At 41.0% G+C, this 27,700-nt stretch overlaps 1 protein-coding gene across 5 annotated transcripts in view; it reads left to right on the top strand.

The window, feature by feature from the left end:
* The window catches only part of CD2 (CD2 molecule), a 67,227-nt gene extending 46,690 nt beyond the window's left edge, over positions 1-20,537 (top strand). For 3 of the 5 annotated variants that reach the window (XM_033940414.1, XM_033940413.1, XM_033940415.1), the window contains exon 5: positions 15,096-20,537. In XM_033940414.1, coding sequence (XP_033796305.1) covers positions 15,096-15,496 — 401 coding nt within the window. In that variant the 3' untranslated portion in view covers positions 15,497-20,537. The remainder of the gene's footprint in view (positions 1-15,095) is intronic. The other 2 variants (XM_033940417.1, XM_033940416.1) reach the window with 1 other exon arrangement.
* The last annotated feature ends 7,163 nt before the right edge of the window (positions 20,538-27,700 follow it).

Genomic DNA, 27,700 nt, shown 5'->3' with positions numbered 1-27,700 from the left:
AATGTACTTGTGACTCCTGAAGCTGTTCATATCAAGCCAGCCCCCCCAACTCGAGTTTCGCCTAATGTTGCTTCATCAGGACTCGAAGAAATTATACACAAACTCAAATCAACACACACAATACATGCATACTCAAATCTTAAACATCGGATCGCTAAACCTAATAAATACATAAACACATAAACAATGCCTTCTATGAATGCCATTCTTATTTGATGTGAAATAAATTTTCATATCTGGTGAACTCCTGAGTCATCTATCATCCCTCCCCTTGATTGTCACTGCTCCTTTTTCTTGGTTTGTGATAGACCAAGGTCCAGCATCTTGTGTCTGACAGTGGCCAAACTGGGTCACAAGTACTCAGGCAAGAATTACCTGAGAAAATGTGAGCATGGTTAAGTATGCATTATTAGCAAATGGAGCTACTGGTAAAATACCCCTTCTTGCAAACCTGCACAATAGTAGAAGTGTGCATAGTTAAATATACAAAGTAAGCTACCAGTGAACACTCCTACTCTCTTCTTGCAATCCTAAGTATGATGAGGTTTTGCCCAACCAAGTTCACAAAGTGGTAGAAGATAAGTTAAAGGTTCTGGTTGATGGGAGAGCCAAATGACTCAAGGTCAAAGGTTAATTAAAAGGAAAAACATCCATACCTCAAAGCTCCAAAAGACATTTCAACCCATTTGTGGGGAGTATTTTAACAAAATCTTTATTAGATGAAATTCTCCAAAAGGAATAAAAAAGCAAAAGTAGAAAGATAAGGGGTAGATATTCAAAGCAATTTCAATGGCCAAGGGAAGTTCTTGACCTTTAAAATTGCATATCTAGGGCTATAGCAACAATATTCGGGGTCACTGCCATGAATTTATACACTGCCAACTCTTAGCTCTTATCCATTTGGATATTTACCTTGCTAACCAGCTAGGAACATGCATAAAGTTAGGATAGAAAAAAAAAGTACAGACCCCCCATCTCAATTTTCTCTCTTCCCCTCAGCCATGTCATCTCTCCCACCCATCCCCTGAAGATACCTCCCCCCCCCCCACACACACACCTACTTTGATGATCTGGTCTAGTGGTAAATGGACAGGAACAATGGAGACCACTTTGAAATGGCTGGTATAACCTCTAGCGGCAACCTCATGGTACTTCAAGTAATGCAGTATCACAATGTTTGAAATTACCATGAGGCTGCCACTAGAGGTCATGGCTGCCATTTTGAAGCAGCCTCTGATGTGGGTTTTGTTCCTGCCCATTTCCCACTGGACCACCAGAGATTTGTCGAAGAAGGCCTGAGGGCCCAGGCCATGCCTTGCTTTATTTTGGAGGTGACGGTTGCAGGCTGAATATTGACCAGCAAAATTAATAAAGCCCCAAATCTATATTTCTGACACTGATTTGGTCATGGGCAGATTCTGTCGTACACATAAATTCTCTTCTGGGGTCTTGAGTGGACTCTCTGCTTCTTTTATTCAGGATCCTAAACTGATACACCAGATTTCTCAAGACCTCCTGCAAGATACTGTCACAGAAAAAAAAAAAGAATAGTTTCTAAAAATCATAGTCCCTTCCTTAAACTTATACCAAGTTCGCTCAGTGCAGGGCCGCCATCAGAAATTTCTGGGCCCCTTACTGAGCAATCCTATTGGGCCCCCCACGCACCCCTTCCCCCCCGACCCCCCTTCTTCCATGGGCCGAATACACACATACTTTTCTCTGTCGCCGCACTCTTTGACCAAAAGATTTGTAAGCCTGCAACCACGTCAAGGTAGATTCTTTCAGCAGGGCCCTAACCTAACCTAAACTAAACTAATCTATACCTATCTATTCTAAACTAACATATGTCTAATACTGAACTAATAACAAACTAACAAACATCTGCATAATAAATAACTAATAAATAATAGTGCTAGTAGCTATAATTCACTTTTGAATGTAAAATCTCAGTTAAGGATTTCTTTTGACCTTTGTAGGCCAGAAGTAGATCACAATTGCACAATATTTTTTGTAACAAGTATTAAATGTGTTTTTATAAATACTGTAAGCTTAATAAATATATCAGAAAAAACTACACATCTGAGCGCATATCTGAACATAAACATCTGTATGATCCCATCCTCCTCTGCTTGCCTATAGCTGCATCATGCATGTTAAAAATTTACGATATGTTGATATGTGCACCTTCCTTCCTTCCCATCCATCCTCCTCAGCCTGTCCTTACACATCCACAGCTGCATGTTAATGATGATGTATATGTTATAATGATAAATAAGTGCATATGAGCACATCATTAACATGCAGCTATGGATGAATATAAAAAAGAAACAATATTCTGTACAATTGTCAATTTATAAATCAGCGTCTTCTCCCCATTCTCTCTTCCCCATTTCCCTTCAGCGTCCTCAGCCCACTCTCTCTCCACTTTCCTTCAGCACACGCACATAAAAACAAGCAAGTAATTTATATCATTTTCATTCTATTCATTCATAGAAATTAAAGTCTAAATAATGCCAGTCACATAACAAAACATGATTAAATTCCCTGCACAGTCAAGCCTTCAAGGATTACTAGATGTCTTTCAGCAGTTCCCCTCCCTCCCTCCCCCTTATCTTTGTGGCCAAGTCAAAATGATCTACCAACAATAAAATTTTAAAAACACAAAGCACACTGTACGCAGAGAAAATGTTAATTATCATTTATATTCCGCGGGTTTTCAAAGAGGTCAAGGCAGATAACTTAATGCAATGTCACCTCAGTAACAACTATACAAAAATAGACAAATATTCCCCCTCCCTTTTTACTAAAACGCGATAGCGGTTTTTAGCGCAGGAAGCTGCGTTGAATGCCCCACGCTGCTCTCAACGCTCATAGGCTCCCTGCGCTAAAAAACGCTATTGTGGTTTAGTAAAAGGGGGCCATAGTGCAAAATATATACAGCATATATAAATTCTCAAAGTAGACACATTTTGATCACTAAATTGAAAATAAAACCATTTTTCCTACCTTTGGTAATTTCATCAGTCTCTGGTTGCACTTTATTCTTCTGATTGTGCATCCAATATTTCTTCCCTTCTTTCAGCCTCCTGTATGCTTCCTCTCCTCCAGACCTCATTCCCTCCCCAAACTTTTTCTTTGTTTCACCCTGCCCCTTCTTTCTTTATCTCTCTCTCCATACCCCCTTTCTTTCTGTATGTCTGTTTTTCTCTCTCTCACCCTGCCCCCTTCTTTCTCTCTCCACACCCTCTTTCATTCTGTATGTCTGTCTTTCTCTCTCTCTCTTTCTGTGCCCCATTTTTCTTTGTTTCACCCTGCCCCCTTTCTTTCTTTCTGGCTTCCTGTCCCCCCTTTCTTTCTTTCTCCCTGCCCTCCCCTATGCCACCACCATTGGGAAAATGCTGCCACCGCCACTGGGGAATAGGCTGCCACCACCGCCATCGGGAACAGGCCGGTGCCAAGTTCTCCCTGCTTTTCCCTGTGGGGCCGGCCAACTCTCGCCACTCGCGTCAATTCTAACATCGGAGAGGACGTTCTAGGCCAGCCAGGCAGTAATTGGCTGGCCCAGAATGTCCTCTCCGACGTCAGAATTGACGCGAGTGGCGAGAGTTGGCCGGCCCCACAGGGAAAAGCAGGGAGAACTTGGCGCCGGCCTGTTCCCGATGGCGGCGGTGGCACTCAAGTGACTAAAGAGCCGCAGTTTGCCGGCCTAGGGAGAACACTGGAGGGTGGCCAGCTGTGCACCCCCTTGGGACGTAAACCTGGGACGGGGCGGACCGCCCCCCCCACCCTGGTATGCCACTTTCTATACCTCACTCCATCCCTATGACCAAAAATTCTCCTTTCTTCTATTCCCCGTGTACACAACCATCTCTTTCCCTCCCTTCCTCTCTCCCAAGTCCATGCCTTCTGTGTCCAAAAACTCATTCCCTCCCCCACCTCAGTATCTCTTTCCCTCCCTTCCTCTCTCCCAAGTCCATGCCTTCTGTGTCCAAAAACCCATTCCCTCCCCCACCTCAGCATCTCTTTCCCTCCCTTCCTCTCTCCCAAGTTCATGCATTGTGTCCAAAATGCACTCCCTCCCCCCTTTTGTGTTCCGCGTTTGCCTCCCAGCCCATCTTTGCAACTTTCTCAGCAAAACGAAGCTCAAGCCGCAAGGCTTGTCTTCTGTTTCCTGCCCGGAGCTGACAGGGGGCCCGGGCTCCCCCAGGGTCCTAGGCCACAGTCTAGGGGGAGGGGCGATCTGCCCCACGTGGACAGGAGAGAGCTGGATGGCGGACCCGCGGAGTTCAACACATCTCGAGCCGCGAGGCTCGTCTTCTGTTCCTGCCTGCCCTGCCGCGCACAAATAGCCGACCGGAAGTATTCTCCGATGTCAGCGCTGATGTCGGAGGGCAGGCTTTGCTTGAGCCCTCCCTCCGACGTCAGCGCTGACATCGGGGAACACTTGCGATCGGCTATATGTGAGCGGCAGGGCAGGCAGGAACAGAAGACGAGCCTCGCGGCTCGAGATGTATTGAACTCCGCGGGTCCCCCGTCCAGCTCTCTCCTGTCCACGTGGGGCGGACCTCCCCTCCCCCTAGACTGTGGCCTAGGACCCTGGGGGTGCCCGGGCCACCTGTCAGCTCCGGGCCCCTGAATGCAGGACTGGTGGTACTGCCCTGATGGCGGCCCTGGCTCAGTGTCAGTGCCACTGGACCTTCAAGAACAACCCCATCCCCCAAATTAGGCCTCAAAATACCTCGTTTGGGAGATACAGAAATAGAGTAAACTACTTTTCTTCCTCAAAAATCTCTTCGAACTCTTTTTAAAACACTCATTCCTAGGTTTCAGGGGTGCCCCGGGGTTGGTCTGTACCTTTTTAAAAGCTCTTCTTTAGTTTAGACAGCACTGTGTGGAGCCAGAATCACACCCTGTGCAATGCACATCCAGTCACCTCTTCTCCACCCATTGCATCATAGCCAAGAAGAGGACATAATGATTAAGGAACAGATTTTGTAGCCCCATTTCCCTTGCGCCCTATGCAGCCACATCACTCACACAGCCCTTGGTATGGCCCTGGGTTAGGCCCAGCCAACCTAGAACAGCTCTTAGTCCTGAACAAAACCTAGCCAGTCATGAAGAGAGACAGATCTCTGCTGCCTCTTCATATCGCCACACCTGAAAAACGCTCGGCCCCAATATTCAGGTTCTTACATAGTTTTCTCCAAATCCTAATAAGATCATCTCTTTTCCATGGACAAGCATGGATCACATAAGGAGTAGGGACTCAAAATGTTTCCTTATTTTAAACAAAGAGAATCAATTCCTGGGGTCCTTCTACTTAGATGCCAACAAACCAGTGGCGTACCTAGCATATGTGACACCCGGGGCCCATCATTTTTTGACAAACCCCCTCTCGCCATCTATATGAAAAACATGATGGAACCCACCCTGTCAGATCTCAGCCGTGGCCCGACTACTCTTCCAGACCCAACGTGTAACTAGCTGGGATCTGCTCACCTGCCCGATGCTTCTAACTCCTTCCCTGGACCCTCTTCTGCTCTTCACATTCCTCTGAAAGTCTTTGATGTGCTCCCACGCCTCTGTCCTAGTCCTGGCTCTTTCTGCACATATGTGGAAGCCTGCGCATGCGCCATCAATCCTCCTGCATTCCCCAGTGACCAGCAATCAGCTGATTGCTGCCGCTGGGGGAACTGGAGTGCCGCCTCATGTTCAGCGCTGCCAGGAGCCATCCAAGGAATTATGGCAGAGCCGCAATTAAACTTGCCTGCCTGCCCTGGAATCACAGCAGAGCCCCAGCTCTGCCTGCTGTTCTCCCCCACCTGGAAGTTCTCGGACCATGACCCCAAGGCCCGTAACACTCCCCTCTTGCTTGCACCCAGAGCAGTCCGCCAACCTCCCACCCCGCCTCACCCTTGGTACGCCACTGCAACAAACTGCTCTCCAAACCTACTACTTGTGTAGATGCTTCAGACTTTCAGGAGAGGCATCCACAACCAGCAGTGTCTTTAGCAAAGGTTAACAACCAGAAACTTCTTAAATGTCATCCAAGCCTCCTCACAATTCTCACTCAGTCAGTTGTTAAGACACTTCATTCCTGCCACCTAGTAGTACAACACTTTTTGGGTTTGTTGAGCATGATATACTGTTCCTCAGTGAAATTTTACGAAACCCAATAGCGGTATCTACAGCTTTGTATGAAACAAAAGAAAGCCTCACATCAAGCTGTGCAAATCTAACAAGCGTAGTGGCATGGCACTACCTACTTTAAAGCTGGGCATCAAAGTTAGTTGCCTAGATAAAGCACACTGAACGTGAGTTCTATAATGACATCTGGGCACCAAGATTCTATTATAGAATACTAGTGCAAGTTGACATCTATGTGCCTACATTTAGATCTTTTGGGCTCTTTGGTAAACAAGGAAGCAACTAGCAGGGAATAAATAATCCACAGTATAGCAATTTGTTGCTTTATAATGAAGACTCTTCATAAGATATTTAAAGGCAAGGAAATAACAATTAAAATGAAGATCAGACTGGTTCATGCACTCATTTTCTCAGCGGTCAATTACAAATGCGAAAGCTGGACATTATGGAAACAAGATAGAAAGAGGATTAACTCATCTGAACTCTGGTGCTGGAGAAGGATTCTATATGTGCCATGGACCACCAGGAGAGCTAACAAATCAATTCTGGAAGAGATCAGATCAGACATGCTACTCGAAGCCCTTCGGTCCATCAAGTCCGGCGATCCGCACACGTGGAGGCCCAGCCAGGTGTATAGCTGGCATAATTTTAGTCACCCATATCCCTCTATGCCTTTCGTAAGGTAGATGTGCATCTAGTTTGCTTTTAAATTCTTGAACGGTGGATTCCTCAATAACCTCCTCTGGGAGAGCATTCCAGGTGTCCACCACTCGTTGCGTGAAGCAGAACTTCCTGATATTTGTCTTGGGCTTGTCCCCCCTTAGCTTCAGTCCATGTCCTCTTGTCCATATCACATTGGACATTGTGAAGTTATGACTATCTTATTTTGGTTACACTGTTAGAAGAGAGAGATCACTGGAGAAAGGCATGATCTTTGAGAAGATTGAAGGAACTAGGCAAAGAGGGCAACCTGCAACTAAGTGGCTGGACATGTTGACAACTACTATGGGGATGACGCTGGAGGATCTCGTCAGACTTGCACTTGACCAACTTCTTTTTGGATCTTTAACTCATCAGGTCGCTAGGACACGAACTCGATGGCACCTAACTGACTGACTGACCTGGGGCAATGGAGGGATTAAAGGACTTGCCCAGAGTCACAAGGGGCAGGCTAGGATCTAACTCACAACATCAGGGTGCTGCGGCAGCAGCTTTAACCACTAGGTCACTCCTCCCCAAGTTATGTGTGTAAGTGGGAGCCCTGCCTATGCCTCACCTCATGCATTTATAAGCTAACCCCTGTTTCTATATATGGTACCTACATTTAGATGCAAATCCAAGATGCACATATATCTAATTACCGAGGTATCAACAATAAATTAATAAGCCTTAACAATCATTAATAGCACTTCATTGACACTAACTTGGTTTTGTGTGTTCATCCTCCTGCATACTATTCTATAACACCTCATGCCTACATCTTCTAGTGCAGGGGTGCCCACACTTTTTGGGCTTGCGAGCTACTTTTAAAATGACCAAGTCAAAATGATCTACCAACAATAAAAAAATTTTAAAACCCTCACAAAGCACACTGAAAGGCAGAGAAAATGTTAATTATCATTCATATTCCGGGTTTTTTTCAAAGAGGTCAAGGCAGATGACTCTATACAATGTCATCTCAATAACAACCATACAAAAATAGACAAATATAGCCCCTCCCTTTTTACTAAACCACATAGCAGTTTTTAGCGCAGGGAGTTGCGCTGAATGCCCCACGCTGCTCTCGACGCTCATAGGCTCCCTGCGCTAAAAACTGCTATTGTGGTTTAGTAAAAGGGAGCCATAGTGCAAAATATAGACAGCAGATATAAATTCTCAAAACAGACACATTTTGATCACTAAATTGAAAATAAAATCATTTTTCCTACTTTTGTTTGATGATTTCATGAGTCTCTGGTTGCACTTTCTTCTTCTGACTTCTTCTCACTTCACTCTGGCTGCACTTCTTCTGACATCTTCTGATTTCAGCCCACTCCTTCTTTCAGCCTCCTATATGCTTTCTCTCTTCCATACCTCATTCTCTCCCCCAACTTTTTCTTTCTTTCTCCCTGCCTCCTGTTCTTTCTTTCTCTCTCTCTCTCCATGCCCACTTTCTTTCTGTCTCCCTGCTTGCCCCCTTTGTTTCTTTCTCCCTTCCCTCCCCCAAGCCACTAGGTTTGCCGTCGCCACCGGGGAACAGGCCTCCAAGCCACCGCCCCCCAAGCTCTGCATGCAGAAGCCTTGCACTGACCAGCATTCTGCTCCCCTTCAATTCTGATGTCGGAGAGGAAGTTCCGGGCCAGCCAGGCAGCGATTGGCTGGCCCAGAAATTCCTCTCCGATGTAAGAATTGATGTCGGGGAGAGGAATGCTGGTCAGCGTTAGGCTTCTGCAGGCCCAAATCTCTGGATCCCCAGGGCCGAGGAAAAGAAAAGAAAAAAAGCCAGTCTTCCATGAGAGCCGTTCCAGTCTCTTTTTAGCAGGACACTCAACTTCACATTTTCAGGCTCAAGACGTCAGAGCAGCAGCAGCAGCTCCGGCATTTTTGGGCAGAGCACCTCCTGCTCCCGACCGCCTTTCTCCAGTCTGGCTTGTCAATTCCGCCAGGGGCAGCCGGCGCTCAGCTCTCAAGGGTCGTGACTTCCCTAGACCTCCCTCCCGCCTTCTCCCGAAGGAAGTGACTTCATCCCCCAGTCGGAAGACGCAGTCGGGCAGGAAGGGCGCAGCAAGAATGAGTGTGCGTGGGGAACCTTGGGGGAGATTCCAGTGGGGAACCTTGGGGAGAGGAAGGCTGATCGGCCGGCCGATTGGAACGGCAACACGAGATCGACTGGCGTTGCCTTCCCGATCGACCGGTCGATCGCGATCGACGTGTTGGGCACCCCTGTTCTAGTGCATAACCAAAAGGGGGTTGTGGCCAGGGTAGTTGCAAGGGCATTCCAAAAAATTGCACACAGTCTTATGGAAAAGTGCTATGCTAAAATGCTATGAGTTCCACGCCAGAATTTACAACAGATTTCTGCTGGCCTATTGTAAATTCTAGTGCTCAACGTTAGGTGTGAGAATCAGCTCTAAGCGCCAATCTATAAGGCATGCTCATCTTGCAGGGCCCTTTATACATAGCTACTTGAGCATAATAAGACTGCTATCTGTGTACTAGCAATGAATATTTACTTGTGCTCAGATAGCTCAATCCATAGCTCAGTGAAGTTAAGTATTGATGTTATTATTCAACTATTGCTTAAAGAGAATTTGTACAGTTCATGTTGATCATATTGGCAGGGGGGATTCATATGGTCTTTTCCTTGTGCTGGAAGATGTACCTGTTTTCTTTTTTTTCTAAAATTTTAAAAAACACATTTTTGAAAAATTTTTGGATTCATGATTTTTCTATAAATATTAAGATTTTTGAATATTGGGGGTGGAACTTTTTATGATTGAAAACAATCTCCCAGATTCAAAAATGTGGAGAGAGGAATTCATTTAGGAAAATGTTGAAGACTCAGCTATTTGTTAATACATTTTTCTGAGCAATTGAACTACATTGAATTTATGCTACACTGAATTTATTTTATTTTATTTTTTTTTACTTTATCTTTATTCATTTCAATTATTTATATGTTCATCAACATCATTTCAAATAAGCAGTGTCTTAAATCTTTACAAAAAAAAAAAATCCATTTAACAAAATATTTACCAATGCTCCCTTGTTAGTCCACAATATATGGGGAAGATAGCTTTAAAAAGTCGGAAAATCATAAATTATTATCAAATCTTCATAAGAAAACTAAATAGCGTACCTGATTGCAAACCTAGTTCTAAATTTTTGAGCCTTCTTCCTGAGACTTAGCGGGGGTACTTGCAGAAATCACATCTTTACCCATTATAAACCTTGAAAGCTGTGATGACTCAAAGAAAATATAAGAACATAAGAAATGCCTTCACCGGATTAGACCTTAGGTCCATCTAGTCTGGCAACCCGCACACACGGAGGCTAATATATTTAACTCCTTGAAGCTTAACATAACATTTACATGGAAACCTAAGTATAAAAGTATCCCCAAGTTTTAAGACCTGAGGTCTCAAAAGAAGAAATTGTTTCCTCTTTTTTTGGGTAACTCGGGAAACGTCCGGATGCATTCTAACTTTCTGATCTAGGAATAATTTATCTTTATACTTAAAGAATATTTTCAAAAGCCAGTTTCTACCCGAGTCCAGTGCTAACTGGACAAAAAGTGTAGCAACTGTTATCTGCTCAGAATCTGAAGTCTCTAATATATTTGTTAAATTCAATATGTCCATTTCTGGAGCTTGTTGATCTTCAAGTATTTTCTTCTTCCCTTCCGGGAGATAATAAATTTTTGAAACTAGGGGATACGTATTCTGAGGAATCTTCAAAGTTTCTGTAAGATACCTCTTGAACATGTCAAGGGCAGATGTTATTAATTTCGGGAAGTTAATTAGTCTCAAGTTATTCCTTCTTGATGCGTTCTCCAACATTTCTAATTTTAAATTGATATTTCCGTTATCTTTCATCAATAATTGATTCTGTTTCCCCATAGATTCCACTTTTTGTTTTTGTTCAGCTAAACTTATTTCAATTTTTTCAACTCTTTGCTGGGTATTCAATGATTCTGAAAGTATTCCAGTACAATAAGTAGTTAAGTTCTTCATCTGAGTTCCCAATGAGGATTGTAACTCAGAAATCGCTTCCCAAATAGAGTTCAGGTCTACCACTGGGGGTTTCTTTAAAGGAGCAATCGCAAAGTTTTCCACAAACAGTTTAGAGTTCACAATACCTGAGGAAATTATTGAAGATAAGTTCTGCCGTTCCTCTGCCAGTTCCAGGAATTCACGTGATGAAAGATGTTGTTGAAAATCAGCTGGTGTTCGTGATACAGCAGGTTCTTCTCCTTCTCTGCCACTTCTCTGTTCCACTTCCTTCACTCGCCGTGCTAAGCACCAACGGCTGTGGGTGTGGTTGCACCGGCGCTCCACACTCCTCCGGAGAGAGGCTAACTGCCTCGAAAGAAGCTTGACAGTCCTCCGACTAACTCTCGCCTTGAACCGAGGACTTTGTCTCATCCGGTTCCACCCTAGGCTGCCTCTCGACGAAAACATCCATCGGACCAGCTTGTTGAGGTATTTGCCCGGGTTCAGAAGGGAAAACCTGGGTCTTAGATTTCCTTTTGACCATCTTAGGGAAAAATCCGGCAGCATTCCACTGAGAGCATTCAGGAAGCCATCTTAGCTAGGCTTCTCTTACCCCCCCCCCCTCAATTTTATTTTTTAATTTTGTATAGACTTTTAACATTTTATGTATGTAACCCCCTTGTGAACCGTTTTGGATAAAAATGGTATAGAAATTTAAAAATATTAATTAAGTTTGGTGAGGAGCATAATTTGCTGAGGTCTGTTTTGTTTATTTTGATTTAAATAAAGTACATAAGACTAGCCATACTGGGTCAGACCACTGGTTCATCTAGCACAGTTTTCTGTTTCCAACAGTGGCCAATCCAGGTCATGGTAGCTGGCAGAAACCTAAATAGTAGCAACATTCCTTGCTACTGATCCAGTACAAGGAGTGGCTTCCCCCATATCTTTCTCAATAGCGGACTATGTACCTTTCCCCTGGGAATCTGTCCAAACTTTTGTTAATCCCAGCTATGCAAACCACATCCTCTAGCAATGAATGCTACAGCTTAACTATTCTTGAGAAAAAAAAAAAAAAGTCCTTCTGTTAAAGTATTTCCACGTAATTTCATCGAGTGCCCCCTAGTTTTTGTACTTTTTGAAAGGATAAAAAATTGATTCACTTTTCTACACCACTCAGGATTTTGTAGACCTCAATCATATCCCCCTCAGCTATCTTTTTTTTCCAAGCTTGAAGAGCCCAACTTCTTTAGTCTTTGCTCATATGAGAGAAGTTCCATTCCTTTTGTCATTTTGGTCGCTCTTCTTTGGATCTTTTCTAATTCTACTATATCTTTCTTGAGATACAGTGATCAGAACTGTCCTCAATACTCAAGGCGAGGTCAAACCATGGTGCGATACAGAGGCATTATAATATTCTTGATCTTGTATACCTTCTCTTTCCTAATAATTTCTAGCATCCCATTTGCTTTTTTTTATTTTTTGCTGCAGCCCCACACTGGGCAGAAGATTTCAGCATAGTTTCTGCAACACCACCCAGATCTTTTTCTTGATCATCTTTCCACACAATTGTAAGGTTGTTTTGGTTTGGTTTTTCTGGTGTATCACAACTATTTTCTTTTTGTGTTTATTTCAATTACCTCAGTATTGATTTGATAAATGCTAGGGAGGTAAAGCTGTAGATGAAATAAATGACTGCTTTATAGAGAAGCACGTAGCGTAGAATTTTTTTCAGCACTGAATCTGGCTCTTAAGTTGTGTGTCATTTATAAAACAGTGCTTAGCCCCAAATTCTATAAAATATGCCTAAAGTTAGGCACCTACATCAGCACGGAAAACCTTTCATATGCGGAGAGGCTGGGGCTTTTTTCCTTGGAAAAGCGGAGACTTAGAGGGGACATGATAGAAACTTACAAGATCATGAAGGGTATAGACAAGGTAGAGAGGGACAGATTCTTCAGACTTGCAGGGGTAACAATAACAAGAGGGCACTCAAGGAAATTGAAGGGAGACGGATTCAGAACAAATGCTAGGAAGTTCTTCTTCACTCAGAGGGTGGTGGACACCTGGAACGCGCTTCCAGAGGAGGTGGTAGAGCAGAGTACGATTTTGGGGTTCAAAAAGGGATTGGACGAATTCCTAAAGGAAAAGGGTATGGTTAGAGGGATACTATACAGGGCAAAATGTTGTATGTATAAGATCACTAACAGGTCTTTGACCTGGAGGGCCGCCGCAGGAGCAGGCTGCTGGGCACGATGGACCTATGGTTTGACTCAGCAGAGGCGATTCTTATGTTCTTATGTTCTAACTTAATTGATAGGCTAAATCAGCACCGATAATTGACACTAATGGAGTTAATTGAAAGTTAGTGCCTAACTTGGTAGGCATGATTCTACAATAGTTAGGCACCTAGGCCCGTATTCTATAAATGGCAACTTAAGTTAGGTGTCAGTAAGCACCCTACTGGCACCTAACTTAAGTGCAAAACGTCGTTTAAAAAAATTAAAGCATTTAAAGAAAAATGTAGACACCTATCTGTGCCTAAAAACAGGGTTCCTGCATTGTGACTGCAGAGGGTGTTTTATGGTGCCTAACACCACTCTATTCATGGCTAACACCGGAAGTGGCGATAGGCATCGTAAAGTACCTCCATCACTGGAATTCATGTGAAAGGTAGACGCGGGAAATGTAGACCTTGAGTACCCTGGCCTACATTTCTGGCACCTACCTTCCATGAAGCTGCAATTCTACAAATGGTACCAGTGCATGATCGACACGCAATTGGCTGACACTTTTTAGGTGGTTTCCGATACTGGCGCCGTTTATAGAATCGGGCCCCTCTTGCAAAGCACATAGTTAAAAATGGGTGTGGTTATGGGGGCAGATTGTGGGCGTGTTTTTGAGTTAGGAGTTGTTGGACACTTAGCTTAGGCACAGGTGTTTAGGCCAAGAAAACCCTGGCATAAATAAGGTGCACCTAAATGTTAAAATGCTTAGGCGGCGCTAAGCATGATTCTATAATGAGCGCCTAACTTTTATAGAATTAGGCCAGGTTTTACTTTACCTAATTTACTGGCTTCTAATACGGACACCTAGCAACACCTAAGTCAACCATATCTGTTCTCCACCCCACCCATGCTTACTTTTCAGGTAGGCGTCGTTAGCTGTAGGAGGGCACCTCGACTTAGTTGTCGCTAGGCGTCTGAAGAGTTCCAAGCAGAATTCTTTTTTTTTCAGTTCCAAAATTTTATTGAAATTTTATATAATAACAAACAATAAAGCAGGAGAAACATATTAAACAAATTGCTCATAACACTATTAACACAAAGCTTAGGATATTAAAAGACAAAATCCTTGAAATGAAACTCACTCCCCCCCCATCCCATTTGCAGAGGGTGGAAAACCAACATTTAACTTTTTTTGATTGGCTAAAAGCTGGCTGAAAACTAGCACAGTCAATTACCACGCCAATTAAGCCAATTTTTTTTTTAAAGTTGCATGCAGATCCCGAAGTTAGGCATCGCTAGGCTTCCTTGATAGCAATGCTTAATGTAGGTGCCTGGCCCTTAATGCCCAACTCTCATTCATACATATAAGTACTGTACTAGTATTTTATATTAGTGTGCAAATGACATTTAGGTGCTAAAGTTGTAGAATGAGGAGGAAAGTGGTCACTCAAGTATTTCGAACACAGCCAAACAGTTAAATTTATTGAAATTCAAATAAAAGCATAGATAAAAATATGAATAAAGTCCTAGGTCTTACAAAAGACCATATGTAATCCTGCTTTAGGAATCCTAGAACAGTCCCTGTTCTAAGATTCCTAAAGTTGGATTACATATGGTATCTTTTGTAAGACCTAGGACTTTATTCATGTTTTTATCTATGCTTTTTTTTGTATTTCAATAAATTTAACTGTTTGGCTGTGTTTGACATCTCTCTAGGCTCTTGTTTTTGCATTGTTTCAATATTCAAGGCTTGTTCCCTTCTTCTGTTGTCCCCCCACTCAACTATTTCACCATTACCATCCCCAAAAACATGAAACTCACCGTAGCCAATTTAAAGCCAACCAAAGAAGCTGAGAATCTGAATTTTGGCCCAACTTTGATGTGTTGACTTGATATCCAGACACCACACTATTCTCTTTCAGAACAAAGTCAATGGTGGTTTTATTGAGTGTCTTAGACAAGACTTCATTCTTTACTGTTATTATTTCAAGTCAGATTGACTGAAAATTCAATGTTATTCCTTTGAAAGCAGGAGAAATAGCAGAGCTATCAGCCATGGAATCTGTTTCCAGAAGTAGCCAACGCCAGCTACCTGAACCTTCCCGCCAGCTGCCTGAACCCCCACGTAAACTACCTGAAACCCCACGCAAGCTACCTGAACCTCCCTGCCAGCAGTCTGAACCTCCTCGCAAGCTTCCTGAGCCTCCCCGCAAGCTTCCTGAGCCTCCAATTCAGCATCCACGTGCACCACAGCCACAGCAAGAGAAACAGCACAAGCCCAGGAGACAAATAAAGAAGCATGAGCAGTGCCAACCACTAAAAGAGAGATCCCAGCTATCTTTGCATGTAGATCCTCAACAGCGGCGGGGACCAAAGCCTCGGGCACATTCGCAGCAGAAGTTATTTGATTACTATGTGGGAGAATGCTGACTTTTCTCTGTATTATGAATTACAAAGGACTAGAAATCACATTGATCCTGGAAATAAATTAGATTCCTTGCAGATTAATAATACTCTTAATTGAACACTTGTAACAGACTATTCAAAGAGGTTTAGAACACATAGATATCTTCTTCAGTTTATGTGGGAGCGCAAACATTTTATTGATTCTCTAGTCAAAGGTTAACGTATGAACCAGCTGCATTAAAAAAAAAAAAATCGGTTTCCCTTGCATGAACCTCAGCTTTGCATTTAAAGTGTTTTGGTGAAATGAATGTAGTTCTGTTAGTCTGGTTGAAATACAGGAAGAGATGTAGACAATGGGAAGAACAATGATATGTAGGCTCACGTAATATTCTTTATCACTTTCTGTGTCCTTTATTTCCATATTCATCAATTTAACTGATTAGGAAACATAAAAATAATTGCCTTTATTTTCTCACAGCACCTCTACTTTGAAAGCTTAATTCTGATGACAGAAATGTGCTGCCACCATATGTTTCTGCAGTCCTAAACTTTATTGTATATATGTAGCATTTTTTCAATGAAAGATGCTTAAGTCCAAATTATTTCCAGTATTATTATTATGAACCATGGTAGAAGTCATCAATTCATTGATATCCTCTTTAAGCAATTTTACTCATGTTTTGGTAAATTATTCTTTATAGTGATCCAAAATAAGCTGGTAAAAGACCCTTGGAACGTCAACTGATTTGATTGCTGAGGTAAAGGATTCCTTCCTAATCACCCCTTTCCTCCAGGAAGGCTGCCAGGACAAGCCCCTGTCATTTATCTGCACAAAATAGAAAACTGAGCTTGACTACCACAGTGGATATGTTGCTCTATCAGCCTGGACAGCATTGCAAACATTACAATTGCTAGTTTGCTAGAGGGTTTCGATAGGGACAAATAAAACCTAGAAGTTAATATTCAAATGGAATGTTTCATTTATTGGTGACCCCCTAATTCTATAAAAAGCACTGCAAATTGTGCATGCAATTTAATTGAGCAAGAAGATAAGTAATGCCAATAATTAGCATTTTAACAAACAATTATTGCTTTTAATTAGAATCTACAAATTTTATGTAGATTTTATGTGACCAAATTTTATGCATGAGTCAATAAAGTGGGCCCAGAAATGGGCAGGCTATAGGCAGATTGGGGGCATTCCTTTAAGTTAGGCATGGAACCCAGGTGTAAATGCTAATCTGCGTAGTGCTGGACAGAGCTAGGATGGTGCTACTGGATATACATATACAAGCGATGTTCAGATGCTACCATAGTTAAGTGGTTTAATTCAGGTGTTCAAGAAAGCTTTTCTAAATTGAATTGTTTAACTACTAATATTAATTATTTCTATAGCACTACAGTATATGTATAGGATTCTCTTAGGCTTCCATGGCTGGCATCATGCTTGTTGCAGTTTCAGCAATATGGCTGAAATGTCGGTTCTACCTGGCCAGATGTGGTGAGACCCAGAAAAGTGCAACAAGCAAAGAGGTCAGCTGCGGAAGGCTAAGAGAACATATAACCCAGCATCATGGGGAGAACATCTTTAAACTCACCAGAGAATTTTCCATTCTACAGGATAGAGACACCAACTGATTTTCCCGCCCCAATCGGGTTTGAGGACCCACTATATATAAAGACAAATTGCAGACCTCACGGCATTATGTGAAGAAAGCCACAACCTAATGGCAGAAATGTTGGTTCTACCTGACCAGATGTGGTGAGACCCGGAAAACTGCAACATGTATATGTATAGGAAGCAATTCTATAAGTGAGTTCCTCCATTTAGGTTCCATGATGCCCATGCAGAGAGATCCTATCCTGTCATTTCATTTGGATGATTGGATTATTCCATTATAGAATACCAGCATAATTTGGCATCAGAATGCCTTACATTTATGAGCTTGCATAGCCATGGCATCACTGCAGTCACATACGTACATACAGCAAAGGTGCATGGAACTTATATTATTCTACCTAAGTGGGAGCCCAATCTTACAGAATAGTGTTTAGGAATCACTTCCATGAGAAAGTGCTTGTATTCTGTAATTTTTCACCCAGTTGGTGCATAAATTCAGGCACTGTCATATAACTGTCTTTATATCGGCTAAATATCATACTATGAAGATAAGTTTATAATGGGTCACCTGTAGAGAGAGGTCAAGAAGAATGTACTATGCTAAATCCTACTTAAATAAACACTTGATCTCTGATTCATTTTATTTAGATGTATATCACATCCTCTCCAAAGAGCTCAGAATGGGTTACAATTTACATTCACAGTGTTACAATATAGGGTTTACATACAGTGTGTTTCAATATATCTTCATATAGGATTGCTTTCTGATGCTGGTGAAGGGTTGAGGAAGTGACTAAGCAAAAAGGTAAGTTTTCCAGCTTTTCTAAAGTTAAGAAGTCCTTTAAGGACTCTGATATGAGGAGGTAGGCTGTTCCAGAGGTTTGGTATAAAATGGGAATTTGATCATTTCCAGGCTGTCTAGAATTGGAGGGAGTGTCTGGATGGTGTATTTAGGCGTATTTCATCTTGGGAGCGTAGCGTTCTCTTTGGGGTGTAGAGAGGAAGTTTGTCTGAGAAGTGTTTGGGTATCATGTAGTAGAGGGATTTATATGCCAACACTTGGACTTTGAAAATACAGTGTTTGGTTATGGGCAGCCAGTGGGCCAATAGTGCTGGAGAGACTGAGTCATGGGCTTGTAGGTTTTTCAGTAGTCTTATTGTTGCATTTTGAACTCGCTGTAGTTGTTTAGTGTTGCTTTGTTGATCAGAACTCCCAAGTCCCTTTCCAGGGAGGTCTCTCCAAGTACCGCCCTGGACATCCTGTATTTGTGCATGAGATTTTTGTTACCGACATGCATCACTTTACACTTGTCCACGTTGAACCTCATCTGCCATGTCGATGCCCATTCTTCGAGCCTGATTATGCCACGTTGCAGATCTTCGCAGACCCCCTGTATCTTCACTACTCTAAATAACTTCGTATTAATGATTGTACCAGATTTTGAAATGACTCTAGTGCAAAAATATTTCTAATAGTTCTCAGTTTCTTCATTGTAATAAAAATAAAAAAAAGCCTGTGCATGCCTGTGAATAGTAAATTATCAATTTCAACCCCCCAAATTTTGGAATAAAGATCCAAGGTAAAATGATTTCAGTTGCAGGATGTATAATTTATATGCCTGCTATCACTATATGACCCAAACTATAGAAACTTGGTTTTATTTTTATTTACCCCTTCCTTTACAAAGCCATACTAGCGATTGTAGTGCCAGCCACCACAGTAACAGCTCCGATGGTCATAGAATTCCTATGAGCGTCCAAGCTGTTACCGCTGCCAGTGCTATAAACACTAGTGCGGCTTTGTAAAGGAGGGGGTTAATTTGAAGTGATGGACCAAATCTTGGCAAGATTGTATAAGGACACACAGGAGCCTGCCTTGAACCGCAAGGTAATGGCAGAATAAAAATCACTAATGTAATGTAATATAACCTATGTACCTTTATAAAATACAGGAACAAATCCTACTTGTTTGGAAGCAGATTTAAATATTTGCATGAAAACTAATCTTGAACAAGTGTATTTTATAAAGTTATGTATTAACTGTAACTCTGCCCACACACCCTAACCCCACCCTCAAATATACCTCTATCTGCATGCTGGGGTCATTTTCTAAGTCTCTCATGTATAATTAAATATAATTACCAGTAACTCCAATTAAATATAATTACCGGTAACTCCACTTCACAGAATAGTTGTGAATGAATTTTTAAATTATTTCAAAACCATTTCAGACCTTATCCTTAAAGCACAACATAGGAAGACAAAGCCTCAATAAGTTTAGACAGCTTTTGTCAGTGTTAGCTCTGTCTAGTCATTCTGCGAGTGCCATTTTGCTGATGTATACTGACATATATGCACAGAATACCACATAGAGACACAGCTGCAACGGAAAATGGATCTGACTAACAACAAAACCATGTTCATTTTACCAAAACATTATAAATGTAAAGCTGAGGTTCATGCAATGGAAAGAGATTTTATTTTATTTTTTGTAGTTGGCTTGTACATTAACCTTTAACTACAGAATCAATAAAACGTTTATGCTCCCACATAGATCGAAGATGATACCTAAGTGGTTTAAACCTCTGTGAATAATCTGTTACAAGTGTTCAATTACGTGTGTCCTTTATCTGCAAGGAATCTAATTTTGTTTCCAGGACCAATGTGGCTTATATAGTATATAAAAGAGGAGCATGCACATATTGAACTAGATTCAGTCAATGATGCTGAAAAATGGCACCAAAATGGCATGAAATGCTATTCGATAAACAGCGCTCCAAGTTGCATGCCATTTAGAAACTTAGAAACATGATGGCAGATAAAGGTCAAATGGCCCATCCACAGTAACCATTATCATTTACAGCCAATTTCCATGTCAAACTATGAGCACGAGGATTTACACTAACTGAAACCTGATGTAAATCCTGGCATATAAGTTAGGCACAGATCCCTGGTTTTCAGTGATAATGCACATCTTTCATGAAAGCCCCGACCCACCCATGCCCCTCCCTTTTCAGTTGTGTGCTGCAAGATTTGCGCCCCGATCTTTATAGAATAGTGTATAGCAAGATGTGCATGCAAATCCAAATTATTACCAATTTAGTTGCATGCACATCTCAGGACATCATGTAATTTTGAGTGCATAAATTTGCATGCCATTGAAAGAAACCAGGGAATTAAGTTTTACAGGATGGCTCATTGTCTGGCATATATAGACCTGGAGACGTCATTTAACCTATTAGTATTACAAGCTCATTGGTGAAGAGCCTTGGTGAATCATTTTGTATGGTGTTGGGGACGTTGCCTAGCATTCAAACAAGGACTATTTTGAATCTGTGTATGGAGTTTCACTATATAATTCCTGGATACTTCTTTACACTTCTATAGTTCCTCCCTCATAAACCTTCAGGTAACTATTAAAGTTGACATTTTAAATAAATTATATTAAAGTATCATTGTGTTATTTCACTTTCTGAGGATGGGGGGGAGTTATTCATTTCATACACAACTCAAAGTAGCATATATAGAATTCAGGAGATAAGGGCAATTCTATAACTGGGTGCCCGCACTTACATGCTACGCTTGTACATACATGTATAAAATGTCAGTACCCTTCCCTACCATGTGGGTATCCGCAGGTATCCATCCCCATTTCATTCACTTTGTCTCTATGTCAATTTTTAAAAAAAAACGCAAAAAATTCTCATTGAATGGAATCAGTGTAAGGAAAAAAAAAAAAAAAAGCTACAAAGAGGAGAAGGAATTTCTTTGAGAAGGTCTAGCAGAAGTTGGTAGACAGCCTGCAGAATTGTCTTACTTCTAGAACTATATATTTTTTGTTCTTGCTTAAAATATTTATATATATGTATATTATCTTGTATTCAATTTGAATTGTAAGCTATTTAGATGGTCTAACAGTGAAGCTAACACTGTTTCAGTGCTGAAATGGGATATAAAGCCCGATTGAGAATCATGAAGTAAAGAATGTTGCTCAAGATATTTTATTAACTGGATTTGGATTTTTACAAAAAAAGGAATTAATGCAATAGGTCTATAGTTAGATGGTAATGAAATAGATTCTTTGATGTTTTTAGCAATTGGAGTGATAATTATATTACCTTCATGTGGGAACTTTCCTGCATCTAAAGAGTCGGATCGCCACTCAAATTATTTCAATTTGAAACTTAAAGGAGCAGCTGCCATAAGGTCTGGAGAGCAGAGATCTAACAGACAATATGATTTTGCATATCTGTAAAATAGTTTGGAAAAATCATTCCATTCTGGATTTTCAAATGTAGACCAATATAAATCTGCATGAACCTCTTCTTCCTTCATACTTAAATAGAAATCAATGTTCCCTAGGCAAGGTGGACAGGAAGATCTCAGGCATAAAACCTTGGAACTAAAGAAATTCGCTAGGGGCTCCTTTGACGAAGCCGCATTAGTGGCTTTATCGCATGCAACTTTTTAGCGCGCGCTAGCTGAAAAACAACTGCCTGCTTGAGGGGAGGCGGTAGCGGCTAGTGCGGCCGGCAAATTAGCGCGCACTATTATGCGCGTTAAACCGCTAATGCGGCTTTGTAAAAGGAGCCCTAAGTCATTTGAGGATGGGAGAAGCGACCATCTTTTTAGTCACATTGAACACATTATTGACTAGCTGGAATAATTTTTTTACATTAGTGCTGGTGTTCCCTACTTTTGCTGAGTAGTAAGCTTTTAGTTTCTCCCTTACCAGTAGTTTATAATATCTAACTTCCTTCCTCCATTTTTCTTTATCTGTGACTAATTTTGATTTTAACCATTTTTTCTCAAAGCGACACACTGTTCGTTTAATCCCTAGTAATTCAGTATCATATTATTTTTTTGAGTCATCAGATTGTCTCTTTATGACATGCTTGGGGGAAATTTCACCTAAGATGGCATTACAAAATTTTTTCCAGTTAGAAGGGAGTTCTTTGCTCCTATACAGTTAAACATAGATTTATATATTTTATATACAGAAAGCTTTATTTTGTTTCTATGTACTTTAAATGATTCTTGTATCCTTTAAAATACTTAATAAAAATTATTGAACTTAAAAAAAAAAAGAAGGGAGTTCATGAATATTACCTTCTGGTAGTAATTCAACCCGCTTCCAGAATTCAATTGGGTTAGGTAGTTTCCTAATAAAGATTTCTTGTTTTTGAAATTTTAATTTTGAATTATGTTGCTTTGTCCATCCCAGAGAAAAATAATAAATGAAATGATCTGAACAAGCTGTTGATGACCATCTACCTTCCTGTAACAGAATTTTAGGAGTAAGTTCCGATTTAGTGGTTAATGATACCAGTTCAAGATGATGACCTTCATTATGAGTTTGTGAAGGTTGTGAAAGAGAATATTCCAGGGAGGATAGAAAAACTGTAAGATCTGCCACATCCTGGTCAGATTCCACTTCCAAGTGGAGATTAATGTCACCCAACAATAAACAATGTGGAGTCACAAGTGAATTATTAAAGATAAATTCATAAAAATACTCTTTGGCCTGAGTCCAGGAGCCAGGTGGCCTGTAAAAGAGAATACAATTTAAAGGATCTAATAGATCTATTCTATTAAGAGTGCAGGAAATAATTTCCAAATTATTTTTTGTCAGCGAGTCATGCACTTTAAAATTAAAACTCTCATGTAGTATAATAGCAATTCCTCCACCTCTTTTTTTCCTTACGGCATGATTTTTATAACTGAAACTTGGTTACATACCATTGAGGGCCCTAGATTATATTCTCTGGTGCCGCCTGGATATTTGGTTTGAGGGAAGAAGAGCTGGTTATCAGTCAAGGTTATTTAATCCAATACCTTGAAGGTTTTGAAATTTATTTCTGTTGGAGTTGGGATATCTGGCAACCAAGTAAACACCAAAAAGTCCAACAGGACAGAAAGCCCATGGGTATAAAGCAGTACAAAAGGAAGTGGGAACGGACAATTAACACTCCACTGAAGATCATAGATGTAAAACCAACTTGTTTATTTCATAAAAGGACACAAGCAGAAGCTGTGGACCCCCCACATATCTGGCAACCATTATTAGGTAGTTGCCTCATTTACCGATCTCCATACTACTTACTCATCTTTGGAAGTTTTGTTTGAGATTATTGCTCAACACTGTCTGAATTTTCATGATAATGTTCTCATAGGGGTTTTTAATTTGCATTTAGAAGATGTTGAGGATCCAAAAGTATTTTAATGAACTAATGTCTTCAATTGGTCTTAATTGGATTTCAACTACATCTACACAGGATGCAAGACATGCATTAGATTATATATTTATTAGTGATAATTCCTCATATCAGCAGTTAGGAACATTTATGTATCATCTGTCATCCGGTCTGACCATAGTAAGATAGAGGTTATTCTCTCCTGATACGTAGAAGCCCCTTCCAAGAAAATAGATCAACCTACTGGACATTGGATTGGGGTAAATTTGACCACAAAAAAATTTCTTCTATTAATAGACAAATCTATTTTACATTTTTCTTCCTTAGCTCCAGCTGTCAAGCTGCTGGTTATTCAGGCCCTTTAAGATGAACTAAGTAAGGAGCCACTAGCCTCCTTGGTTTACTGCTGAATTGAAAGTTTTGAAAAGTATGTGCTGAAAATTAGAGAGGAAATGGCTGCATTTAGATAAACAGATGGGGAGAGCTAACATTGAGATCTATAAGGAAAAATTAAAAAATGGCTAAATGAGCTTTTTAAAATAATAAAATTAATAAAGAATGCAATGAAACTAAAATACTTTTCCACTTAGTTTCAGGTTTAGAGGTGAACTTTTTAACTAACACCACAGCAGCTCCTTCTGCAAATGACTTAACCCTCTTCTACGAAACTGCGCTAGCAGTTTCTAGCATGGGGAGCCATGCTGAATGGCCCGCGTTGCTCCCAACGCTCATAGGAACTCAATGAGCATCAGGAGCAGCGCGGGCCATTCAGTGCGGCTCTCTCTGTGCTAAAAACTGCTAGCGCAGTTTCATAGAAGAGGGGGTTAATTTCATATTTTAAAGAAAATATCAAGTTAATTAGAAGCCAATTTTAATCTATTTCAGCTGTAGAATTGAATATTGAAGATTGTTTGAGCCAGAATTAGTCTCTTGATATTCCAGTTGATTGGGTTGAATTTACTCTTATGACCAACTTCCAAAATATTTAAGACTTAAAATGCTAAAAGTACCTAATTGCATGTTAGATTCCAAGATATTGAGACACTTACCATCTAAATCCTTATCGTGGTTGCTTGGCTTAATAAATTTAATGCTCTCTACAGGTAAATTTCCGTCCAAAATAAGTATCATTATTTTGACTCCTATTGTGAAAGATCAAACCAAGTATTCAGAGCTCTGTTTAAATTACCCATGGCTAAGAAAGGAATGCTAGCTAAGATTTCTGAATCCTTTGTAACTGCTTAGTTACAAAGATATCTGGACAAATTTTCTGTATTGGATCAGATGCAGTTAGGGTTTAGGAAGACCTTCAGTATTGAAACATGTTTACTTGCCTTAGGGCTCCTTTTACTAAGGTGTGCTAATGTTTTTAGCGCACGCAGGAAATTATCACGCGCTACACTTCTAGAACGCCCTAAGTCAACTTCAAAGGCAGAGCCCCCTCTCCCTGGCGGCACACACCACAGTCCTAGTCTGGCATTGCTCCTCCTCTCTCCTTCCTTCCTCTGCGGCTCTCTACACATAACCTTGCTTGATGGTACCAACAGCTAGCACAGCAGGTTGCTTTCAGCTCAATGCTGGCGTTAAGGTCTAGCACGCACGGCAATGTTGCTCGCGCTAAAGCCCTAACGCACCTTAGTAAAAGGAGCCCTTAGTTTAGGATTTGAGGGCTTTGTTGGATGAGAACATTCCTTCTGTTTGATGCAATTAGATCTTTCTGCAGCTTTTGATCCAGTTGATCATGATTTGTTGCTGCTAAAGAATCCATAGGAAGAACTGGAAGTGTTCTTTCATGGTGTTCTGGTTTTTTGAAACACCGTAATTACGCAGTACATGTACCATCAGGAAAGAGAATTTAAGTACAAGTAAGGAACACTAGAAATGAAACTAAAAGTGTTTGGGCTGCACACCCTTAGTAATCACCCCACCTCCCCCATGGCAGGTGATTATAATCATGCAAATTGTACAGAACTAGGGATTACAGTGATAAAGACTCTACACCATTTTGTTAACCTCTCTCTTCATTCCCTCCATTCATCTATACGCTTTGGATATGAGGTCTCTCCAACAGCTTGTACAGATGCATTATCACCTTTTTTTCTGTCAGTTTTGCTCTCTTGCTGCACTCTAGAATCCTCTAGCTTTAGCCACCACCGTATCACAATGTTTTATAATAATATAGTGCATGACAGTCTGCTCACCAAGATATCCAGAGCCACAAAATAATGCTGCAAACAGATAACTTACTTACTATCAACCTTAAGGTATCTTCCTCTCCTCCGATCTCTACCATGAGATCATCAAATGTGATCACCCCAAGGTGTCTCTTCTGTACAATCCTCTGTACATTGGTAGCACCACATACATATGAGGCAGTATTATGAAAGCAGGGCCTGCTCAAAGGGTTATGGCGCCCTAAGTCAACTTCAAAGGCAGAGCCCCCTCTCCCTGGCCGGTACCAACAGCAAGCACAGCAGGCTGCTTTCAGCCAGCTCTGGGTCTTCCCTCTGCTAGTCCCATCAACAGGAAAAGAAGCAAGACATGGCAGAAGGAAGACCCAGGGTTGCCTGAAATTTCTGTTCATGCTGTTGCTACTGGCATGCAAGGTCATGTTTAGAGGGCCACAGGCAAAGAGGAGGAAGGGAGAAAGGAGAGGGAGCAGTGCCATACTAGGGGAAAAAGCTTTGGACATGGTAAAGCACACAAGTGAGCTCAGAGACTGGGGATTTTGGTGTTGGGACAGAGGCTTACCTGGTCCAGTGGTTAAGCCAACCCTATATGAAAATAGTTGGGTCTCATTTAAAGGTCAAGTCAGTGGTGCCACATTCATTTTTTTTTTTTCCAAACAAAATACAAACATGTTACACAAATTTCTATAGATTATTTAGATACAGTACTGTACATAGGGTCTAATTCATAGCTGTTTAGACACACATGGATGTCCTATCTCAATATAATACACTATAAATGGAGAATATTTCAACCTAGAATGCCCATGGAATACACAACCACCCACCTCATGTGGATGGACCCCACATTGTCTCAGTATATGTATGAATCTCCTTGATGGGAACATGTAGGAGAGAGGACTATATCCTAAAGTTGTGAACAGTGCACCCAGCTATCAGAAAGTGGTGGGGCTGTCTGTCTTGCAGTACAGAATATAAACATCTCTAACTTACTGTCAGCTTCTTATCTGCATAACCTTTCAATTTTCCCCCTCTTTTCTTTAAAGAAACTTCTGGAAGAAATGAATTGTGAGCATGCTGGTGCTTCAGAAGGCATAGAGAACCTAAACTTTATTTTTAGAAACTAGATGAGGCTACTTAAAACTGCAGAATGCAAACCAAACCTGCCCTGCTTCTAATGAATCTTTTTTGATACAGGATATAACTTTGAAATTAACAACATATAGAGCAGATGATGACAGATAAGGAGCAATGGGTTCAAACGGTGCTTCTAGTGGTCTTCCTGCATGCTTCTCTACCATTTTGTATAGATGAACTCCCATAATTAAACCCAACATCAGCTTCCCCTCCCCCATGTCAAGAATTTCCTCCTGACACTGCAAAACAAAAGGTTTTATTTTAAACTTTTGTTCATTTACATGGTACATTTTCCATTCTCTGAGATCTTGATATGTTTCCAACATGTGAATGTCTCCCTACCTGTGGTTTCTATGTGGTTTATGAACAATATAACATCGGAAACAGAAAAGAAGTTAGTGTTCACACTTCTGCAGATATACGGTAATCTGAGAAGAACAAACCTGAAATGTGTCTGTTCCCATAAGCTTTACTTCTTATAGAATCAACAAACTCTTATCCTGTATCTCACACTAGGACATATGTCCATCCATTGCTGTCCTTTCAAGTGAAAGAAGGGGAGGGGCTAAGCTTTCTCAGGGGAGAAGGGAAAAGCAAGATTATTATTATTCATTGTTCAATTTTCGATTAGAAACTAAATATAAGCACCCAGCTAAGCCACCCCAATGATCAAAATTCTGTAAAAAAGCCCTTGTGGTGATTCAAGGTAATCATTTAGCTGCTGCCCTCATGATTCAATGACATCAGCACAATAGGACTAGTGGCGAGCTCAAGCCTTTCACTAGAGAAACCAAGGGTAATCCACCTCAAAGTGTGGCTTAGCATCCCAATGTGTGAGATTGAAGGGTCAAGGGTCACTTTGATATACCACATTTCTGTGCATACAACCAAAGCAGTTTACATATATTATATGCAGTTCCTTTTTCTCTCCCTAGTGGGCTCACAATCTAAGCCAGTGTCTCAAACTTTTTTAGCTCCCGCACACTAAACGGAGCAAATGTTTTTCATGGCACATTATAATTGAAATTATAAAATTGCAAAAACCAACAAAATATTAAATTTGAGAGTTATTTATTTAAAGTTCTTT

The sequence above is a fragment of the Geotrypetes seraphini genome, chromosome 4 (genome assembly GCF_902459505.1).
Source record: "Geotrypetes seraphini chromosome 4, aGeoSer1.1, whole genome shotgun sequence".
NCBI classification, from domain to species: Eukaryota; Metazoa; Chordata; class Amphibia; order Gymnophiona; family Dermophiidae; genus Geotrypetes; species Geotrypetes seraphini.
The sequence above is the reverse complement of the archived record's forward strand: the minus strand, read 5'-3'. Positions and strand labels throughout refer to the sequence as shown.